We start from the raw sequence: 9,254 nt of genomic DNA, 5'->3' as shown, positions 1-9,254 counted from the left end.
CAAATATTAAAAGGATGTAATACCTGGCTCCAGAGGTGTTCATAAAGCAAAATGAAATCATTTGATGGAAGGTGCTAAGGAAGCTTTGAAGTATTAGCCTAATAGAAAACCTATCAGTGGACTTTTAAAACCTTTCCTCTTCAATTTTTATGGACTGTCTTAATTGACTTTAAAAGGCTTTTATGCACTTATGAATAGGCTAAGTAGAAATAGTCTTTTTTTTTTAACCTGCAAATAAGGTACAGGGACAGGTTCTGACTTTATTTTAGAATATCTGATATTACAGGCTTTTGCCCTGTGACAAGGGATTTTCAACTAATGAAGTCTAGTACAGTCAGGAATAAAGAGTCACATGTGTCTGCTAATGATGAAAACTTGGGGGGAAAAAAAGTGACAATGGTGAATAAAATAATAGTACCCATAAAACATTTTGGGGTATTTATGATCGCAAGCTTTAATAATAGTGGGGACCACAGCACTCAGTTTAAATGCTACACTGATTATTCAAAGGACACTAAACTGCCTAGACAAAATACACAGCCATGGAGTATCATTTTGTGTTGTAGAATCTTAATTTAGAGGCTACAGCTGAGTTGAATCCTGATCCCCTCGAGACTGTTCCGATACAAATCTGTCTGCTTACATGGAACATGTAAGTTGAAGTCTTTTCTATCTCAAATTCTCCATATGTTTCTCGAACCAAAGACCTCTAGAAGCCTTGCTTTTCAGGGAATTTCTCAAGAGATCACTCTGCATAAAGAAAAGAAAAAAGATGCGTTCACGATGCTCTGGCTTTTGCTCACAGCAATGGGGTACGTTTACTCTTTGAGAGGTCTCCCCCAAAACTTGGCACGTGGTGATGCCAGCTCTGTTATTGGCTCAAAGAGCAGTGCCTGGCCTTGGCCTTGTCTCTGTGCTCCAGCCTCAGGGGAACAAGGATGTGCTGTGAGAAGACAGGACCAGCCTCCATCTGAAAGATTCACCCTGATTCACCTTATTCCCATACCAGACAGGCTTTGCAGGTAAAAAAATCCTCACACACACCCCCTTCCCCGCCCTCCCCCCCTCCCCCCCCCCCCCCAAAAAAAAACCAAAAAAACCCAACACAGTTTCTAGTGTAATAGACCTTGAAAGTCTTTAAACTGAAAACACGGAAGCAGAGCAAACCAAATTAAATTCTAGACTGTATTTAAGAAAATGCCTTTCTGCCTGCATTGCTATCCTTTACCTAGCACATCCCAACTGCACAATATTATGCTGTGTGCATCTCTGAAGAGATTTGAGTAATTTTTTCTGTTCCACCTGCATCAGGCCTCTTTCTTTCAGCACAGATGGAGTATTAATGGTTATCCTGAGGTAACTTCTGTTATTCAAACATTTCCTGGATTTTGCTGTTTACTACACCACTCTTCAATCCATTTGTTCCAAGTTCCTTACAGGAGTTTATCTTACTTATCTCCACTTTACCCCTTCCTGCCCACAGGACGGAATGCTCCTTGGCATCTATGCTATGGAGCTGTCAGCACAATGGAATATTAGACAAAGTTTATTTGTGGGTTTTTTTATGTTTGGTTACACACTTCTAGTAACAGAAGTAACATACAAAGTTTTTTTGCTTCATCACCAACATCACAGTAACAATGATGCTAAATCACGCAACAGGCAAATAGATTATTATCCATTTCAGTAATGGCCGTTTGACTTGAAAACATCTTCAAATGGTCTGGAGGAGCAATACGTAACGCTATAAATAAGTTTTCAGATCTTGTTTTGCTGCCAGCAGAAGCGTGCTCTGTGGAGGCCTTCAATAGGTTCTGCGTAGTTCCGCAGCTATAAGAAAAGACTACAGCTGGATCTCCATTAGTAACTGATCACTGTGCAATTAAGCTTAACCTCCTACCAGTGATGCTCCCCCAGGGGCAGCTCTCTGAACTTCCACTGAAGAGATTTTGAGCTAGAGCAAATGGTTAACAGCGGGATGAGGAACATTGTTTGAAGGGAAAAGATAAGAAAATCACCAAACATTTAAGAACCCATAATCTCTTTTGAGACTTTTAAAGAACAACACGTTGGAAGGGCACCTAGTAGGTCTGTCACTAGAGGAGAGGAAGTAGGGTAAATGCCACCTACCGAAATGTATAAATACATCAGTTATTAAGAAAAAAGGACAAGAAAAAAAAAAACAAGAGAAGAGTCCAAACTAGAATTTTCAGGAACTTTGTCTCAAACCATAGAATTTTATAGTGCAAACTTTACCTGAAGAGCATAAATAGCTCAGAGGTCAGGCTATGCTGGAGTACAGGTTCAGGATGGAATGCACCAAGACTTAATACGAAGATGAAACATGCAATGTTTCATGCAATTTTAGAAGCAAGACGCTTTGAGCACTGACTCCTCAGAAAGAATGGAAGAAAACAATTCAAGAAGGATGGTGAAGTAGAAGGGAACTTTATGCCTTAATTATTGCTGTCTGAGAAGTTGAAATAAATTCTTAAACCACATGAAGTTTTGTGGGACACTGATGAGCAGCCTTGACAGGCTGACGTCTCTGAAGGAAAATACAGAAGCGATTTGAGAAACAAATGATTGTGGACATCCTGAACACCTTGTTGCTGATGTAGTTTCCATATTTCATTGCTGGGAACCTTCCTGCTGTATTTTTACATGGTTTAGGGCAGGATGAAAGGCTCTTTGACCTCCTATGGAACAGAGCCATCACAAACGTTCTTCCGGATGATGAATTCAGGTAATTCTTGGCTAGCCTTCCTTCAGACAAAGGCAACTCACATGAAAAAGATGAGTTTCTACTACACTTGGGTGTGTTTCATGGTATTCCATGCTCATGGAGAGACTGAAGAAAAGGTTTCCTCAACAAATAGAGTGGTCAAAGGGTTCCATAGGTATTGCTAAATGGTAAATATTAAAATATCGGATGAGTGGGATGAGGAGCTTCAGTGAGCCTTGATCAGAGTTGTGGGAGAAAACTCTCTAGTGTTTTTTCCATTGATGGCTATGGGCTTTTGTGTCTGCGGCGTGCTGCTCAACAAACCGCTGACCCTCCCAGTTAGGGTCTGGAAGCAAAAATATTTTTTTTTTAAATGAAAAACAGGTACTATATACTTATATGAAACAGAATAATCATTCTGGAAAAAAAAAAATTACCAAAAAAAAAAATATAAATTTTGCTTTCCATTTTCTGAGTTTTGTGGTATCAATGTTAGCTGATGAGGAGCGTGTTCCCCTTGTCAGAGGACCCTGCTAGAGGATAAGGAATACTCGAGGAACACGGTCGACGCAATCCAGTCTATTCCCACTAATTGCTTGGCTAGCACTTTAGAATCATGATGTTCGGTGTGACTGCACCGTGGACAATTTGAGGACGGCTCTATGGGCCGCCGGGTTTACTTTCCCGTGCAGCCGGCGGGTTCTCCGATGCTCCGGGCCGCGTTGTCACCGCGGCGGCTGCGACGGGAGCCGGCAGGGGGGTTGCGGGTGCCGTTCCTGTGACCGCTTAAAAAAAAATAATATATGTCATCCTGCTTTTCTCCCGCTCCTTAGAAACGGGGTGCTGAGGAAAATACCCCCTCAAAAACCAAGGAGAGAGCGGGGGACATTGCACCTGGCGGGCGGGGACCGGCTGACGACTCTGAGGCGAAGTTTCCCGCGGGCGGTGGCGCGTGGCCCCCTCCCCTCAGGCGGCCGGGCCCGCGCTGCGGCGCCGAGGTCTCGCCTGTGCCCGCAGGCCCCTCGCCGGCCCCGGGGTCGCACGTTGAAAAGCCAGCTCCAACTTTCCCGGCACGGCAAGGCACGGCGCTGGGCGGGGCGGGGGAGGCCGGGCCGCGGCCGTGGAGGGCGGTCCCGCCCGCGGCGGCGCTGCCCCGGCGCGGCGGGGGGAGGACGGCGCGTCGCCACTTGCCCCCGCCGCCGTGCAGCCTGCAGGCGGCCCCTTCCCCTTCCTTCCCCTCGGTTTCCTTGCGCAGGCTGCGCCGCCGAGCAGGGACGGTGGCGGGCGGGGATGGAGAGGTGGCCCGGCGCTGGTGATTCAGTGCCGGTGTCGGTAGCGCAGCCCGTCCCCGCCGGCGGCGGCAGCGGCGGCGGCGGAGTGAGCGCGCGCACGTGACGCCGGCCCCGGCTCCTCGGTGCCGCCACAAACAGCCGCGCACACACCGGCACGGAGACAGACCCACGGACACGGGCAGACACACGCGTCCGCCCCCGCTCCACCATCCAGCCGCCTCCGCGCTCAGCCCTCTCGCAGGCACCGCCGGGGCGAAGCTGTCGGCACACTCCGGCGGCGGCACCGGCAGCGATCGCGCAAGAGGCAAGAGTTTGTGAGGGCTGCTGCCTGTCTTCCCGAAGAGGTTTTGCGCCCAGAGGATGGCCGGCTGCGGGCTGTCGGAAGACGCTTGCTTCTCCTCCGCCTTCTTTTACAACTACACCTCCTCCTGGGAGACCTCCTACAACCAGGTAAGGGGCGGCCGGTGCTGCCGGGCGGGCTCGCCGGGCTCCTGCGGGGAGGCGAAGGTGGTGCCGGGGTGTGCAGGAAGGGTTTGTGTTCAGCGTGCGTGGGGGGAACCAGCCGAGGAAAGAAATGAGGGGGAAAAAAGCCTTTTTCCTTTTTTTTTTTTTCCCCTCGTGTGCCTTTCGCCCCGTTTCCCTCCGCCCCTCCTGTAAGGAAGAGGAGCGGGAGGAGGGCCGGGAGCGGGAGCCGCCGTGCCCGGAGAGCTGTGCGTTTACCCGGGAGCAACTCGGGGCACGACGCCGCAACTCCAGCGGGGCGTCCCTGAGCTTCCCCCTCGGCTGCGCCCGCCGCCCTCCTCCGCGCACGGAGCGCTGCCGGGGCGGGGAGGGGGGGGGGCAGCCATGGTGCGAGAGGGACCCCCCCATCCCCATCTGTTCCCCTCACATAAATGGCCGCAGACGCTTTCAACCTCGCAATTTCGGTGGGAAGAGTTCGGCTTTACCAGTCACTCCTCCCTCTTCAGCCCCACACTCACTCTTCCTCCCCCCCCCCCCCCCCCAAATCGCCCCCCCACCTCCATCCTTCGCGTACTTAACTTTGATGACTGTGCAATGCGGAGCGCAGCCGGGTACCGCCGGCCCAGCTGGTGCCTCCTTCCCGCCCGCCCCGCCGCTCCGGGGGTGGCCGGCGGTGTGGTGAGGGGTGAGCTGCGGGGGGAGAGCACAGACCAGAAATTGCGCCTCGGAGGTAGAGAGCTATTCCGGGAGCCTCCGAAACGCCTTTAATTAAATAACCGTTGTAGTCTGCTGCCCCCGCTGCTTGTTTGGTGGAAGGCTACAAGGCAACTGTGGCTTATAAACTACCTCGCCGTGCGCGGGTGCGGGCGGGAGGGGGGGTTCTGGGGCCTGACGTGACGGGAAAAGTTGGGCAGCGGGTGGGAGCGGGCTGCGGGGCGGGCGGCACCGCCGGGCTGCGGGGGCGGGCGAGCCGCCGGCGGCCCCCGAGGCGGCCGGAGGCTCCGGCTGGTGATGATGGTGGTGGTCGTGGTGGGGTGTTGCCTCCCCGTTCCCTCAGCCCGCTGAACTCATGGAGAACCGCGCAGCCCCCTGGTTTCCAGGAGACTGAAATCCCCCAAACCAGCAGTTGCCAGTTTAAGGTTTACAGCGCGCAGGGAGGGGGAGAGAAACCGGGCGCCGCTGCTGCCCGGCCTCCGGGAGTTCGTAGCGCGGAGCGGGCCGCCCCCCGCCCGGCAGCCCCCAGCTCGGGGTGACTGGCGGAGTTGGGGGGCCGGGCCGTCGCGGTGGGGCCCTGACAACCGCGTCCTCCCTCAAAGCGTAGGAATAAACACCCATCTCCGGTGTCCCGGCTGCCAGCGGGCCCGTCTCGGAAGGCTGGGTCTTTACCTAGCCGCGTTTGCCGCCCCATTCCCGGGGGGAGCCGTCCTTGGCAGGGAATGAGCCAGGCATGCTTTCGCTGAGGAGAAGTGGGGGTGGGGGGTGTCGTGTGGGGAGCAGGCACGTATCAGACCCAGAGCCACCGCCGAACTGCGGTCTCCCGACCGCTCCGGAGCACACACCACCCCCTCCTCGCCGAAGCCGTCGGGTGTCGCCGCGCCTGGGTGACAGGGACGGGCAGGGCGGCCGGTCCGGGGCGGGGGGGGTGTCTGCCCGAGTTGCTGCTGCTGGTGTTCAGCAGCACGGCGGGTCCGGCCACCCCGGGGAGGGGGGCTGCGGCGTAAGTTTGGTCGGCGGTTACCGGGAGCGGTGGCTTGTGGCGGCCGGTGGCCCGGGGCCGGCGCTGGTGTGTGTTTCCGTGCGCATCCCGGTGCACCCCCGGTGCCGGTGTGTCTGTAGGAGCGGAGAACGTGCACTGTCACCCTGCTAAACACGAGTCCACGCAAGTAACTGAAATACAAGCAGGGCTCATGCCTGGTATTAAAGGTAGGCAGTCATAGGAAGACTCCTTTGAAACCACCAGCGGAGGAAAATGGTTAGGAACGCCGGCAATAAAATCAGGTTTAAACCAGTTCCTTTATCTAAAGTTAGTTTCATTCTGTAGCGAAACAGTTCGGCGTCGTGAAATGGTGGGTTCCCTTCACATTTCTTTTCAGAGGAGCGAGCCCGTGTCACAATGGAGGCAGGAAGAATTAGTGACAAATCCAGAGTTGATCCATTGTAAATACCGATGTTGAACCGTATCTAAGGGGAAACGGTGGAGATAATTCGGGATGCAGGAGGTCTATTTATAGACAGACTATATAAACTCTAGGATATATACACAAAGTTGAATTAAATATGCATGATTAGGAAAGGAGTTTAGAAGGAGAAGGTGTAATCATTATATAGTGTTACAACAGGAACAGATGAGCTTGCAAGACTTTCCAGGGTGAAGATGAGAAGAATTTTTAAGTTACATATTCTTTCTGGTGCTCAAGGCTCCTTGCTATTTTCATCTTTTGCGTATTACGTTAGCATTTACATCAGTCAAATTCACCGGCTGAGGATTAGCGGAAGATGTTAGTCTGAATATGAAATCAAAATGAATATGGGATTTTGCTGCAAATAGATTTTTCTTACAAGTTTTAACACTTAAAAAGGCAGGGCTGGCTCAAATTTGACAGTCAGCCATGTTCATGTTTGTTTGTTTTCACCTGAATTGCATCCAAAAAAAAAAAGCTTACAAACCATTTCTTCTTGCTAAATATAGCAACATCGCTGAAATAGAATTTGTTTTGTATACTCTGTTTAAAACAAACTAAAACAAAGTGCTGAGATGAGAAGATGAGTTGACTACTGGAAAAATAGGTTTTTATTCCTAGATCAATATGATGCACTCTCAACATCTAGTACGAGGTAAAAGGATCCCTTGTATAATATCAATAGCGGTTCAGCCATAGCTTACTAAAAAGAGTCTTTTTCCTGGCATCTCAAGACTTTAATGAGAGTATAAGTAATCAAAATAAGACTTAATAATGGAACCAGTCAGGTTAAAGAGAACAGTGATTTCTTCTAGAAGCATAATATACTGTCTGACAGTTTTGAAAGCAGAGATAGGACATTTGCTTTATAATTCAGGGAGGCTGAGAGATGCATTTCAACTTTTATATTTTTGATGCGTTATTGCAGTTCTTTTTTAAGCACCAGATTATATGCGTGATTTGTTGGTAATATTCTTGGAAGGAACTTTTTTCATTGCATATTAAATTCCAAAGTACATCACAGAAAAGCTTGTATCGGGGAAAAATTATGTCTAGAAACTTTATGAAGTCTGTTTTGAATCCATTTCCAGAAAATAAGGCTCTATAATAGTTACAAATAAGTCTTGGCATTACTAAGGAGAAGTCCAAAAAGATTGACTATTCTCCTGAAGTTTGCTGTCTTTTTTTACAGTTATTTTAGTACAGGGACTTAACCATTATGCTAAATTCTAGACTAGACAAACCTGTAGACTTAAATCCTGAGAACTATGAATTGTGGTTGCATAAATGTACCTGCGTTGTCTTGCCAATGTGTGTAAACCTGAGGCGAAGGAATATCCAGCAGATTTCCCGTTGATTCATTCTGTGATCTGCATTTTTAGACCGTCAATAAACATTCTAGTTCTTTATTTTGTGAAAACGTGTTCGCTGGAGACTTCTTGAGTATAACTTCTGGCTTACTGAAATTCTTTTTACATCTGTTTCTTAATTAGTAGTCAGGAGGAAAGAACAGTTATTTCGAAGTACTGCAAAGGGGGTATTCAGCCTTGCAAGAGCAGTAATATTCTTGGGCATAACCTGTCCATGCTGAACTGGCAGCATTATTTGTATTAATTATTTTTCACTCTCCAGTCCAGAGCTGGATACGTTGTTGTGTTACTAATCTATATGATTGGGAAGTGCTTGAAAATAATTTGAAATGTAGTTCATGAATGGAATCCTATGACTAAGGCATGAATCTGGATACTTATTTTAATTCGACCTCAAGAAAATCCCTGCAGTATGGAAGTAAAAAGAGAGTGTGGTGCCTGATTATTGCCGTTATTTCAGAGATTTTTCCCGGCAGCGCTCAGCTGAGGGCTTGTTACCTGGCACCATCTCTTTGTCCTGTGTTCTCAAACATGTCAGTGCTTTATACAGCACACTTTCACAGAATGTATTCTGTGGGTATAAGTACCTTGGTGAAAGATCAAGCTAAGAGCCAGCTTTGTGGCTTGGCTCATTGTCTTTACGTATGGAGGGATAAAAGTACCCCAATGCAGTTAGAGCTTTCTGCTGGTATTTTTGGTGTGCTGGACTGCACGTAGTTTACTGCTTTTATGCATTTTCTTCTTTTAACTAGAGTAAGTCCAATGGCCATTTCTATTTTGATCTGTAGATCTGTAGTGAGACTTTTTGACTTATTTTTGTTCCTGTGGTCTCTGGAGATTTTTTTTTCTTTTTTGGTTGGCTTTTTTGTTTTGTTTTGTTTGGATAGTAGAACTTGGAGTCAGTGCAGGTTTGGAAATACGTTAGATGAGTTTGTGTTGATGCACATGCATAGCATATACTAAGTATGTATGTGTATGAGGATGTTGAGTGAGGGATACTGTATCAATCTGCACAAGATTGGGCAGTGTATTTTTATGATTTTTGTAGACCTTTTTATTTAACAGAAAAAGACTCCGTTGATAGTTGTACATTGTTTGGCCATGAAAACCAATGGAAGAAAACCGTCATTCAACTTCAGTTATATTTTAGCAAACCCTGTAACATGTCTGCAAATTAAAAGGACACTGTCAAAACTAAATTATTTAAGAAAAAGCAGCGATCTTG

The 9,254-nt window shown here is 48.6% G+C and overlaps 1 protein-coding gene across 2 annotated transcripts in view; it reads left to right on the top strand.

Moving 5' to 3' along the window:
* Positions 1-3,934: 3,934 nt before the first annotated feature.
* PPARGC1A (PPARG coactivator 1 alpha) overlaps positions 3,935-9,254 on the top strand; it is a 371,917-nt gene continuing 366,597 nt past the window's right edge. For both annotated transcript variants that reach the window (XR_010071215.1, XM_063335980.1), the window contains exon 1: positions 3,935-4,467. Coding sequence is in view for 1 of the 2 variants with exons in the window: in XM_063335980.1 (XP_063192050.1) it covers positions 4,378-4,467 (90 nt within the window). In the remaining variant the exon portion in view is untranslated. The remainder of the gene's footprint in view (positions 4,468-9,254) is intronic.

Source organism: Chroicocephalus ridibundus, chromosome 5 (genome assembly GCF_963924245.1).
Source record: "Chroicocephalus ridibundus chromosome 5, bChrRid1.1, whole genome shotgun sequence".
Classification (NCBI taxonomy): domain Eukaryota; kingdom Metazoa; phylum Chordata; class Aves; order Charadriiformes; family Laridae; genus Chroicocephalus; species Chroicocephalus ridibundus.
Note: the sequence above shows the minus strand (reverse complement) of the source record. Positions and strands in the feature narration are given on the sequence as shown.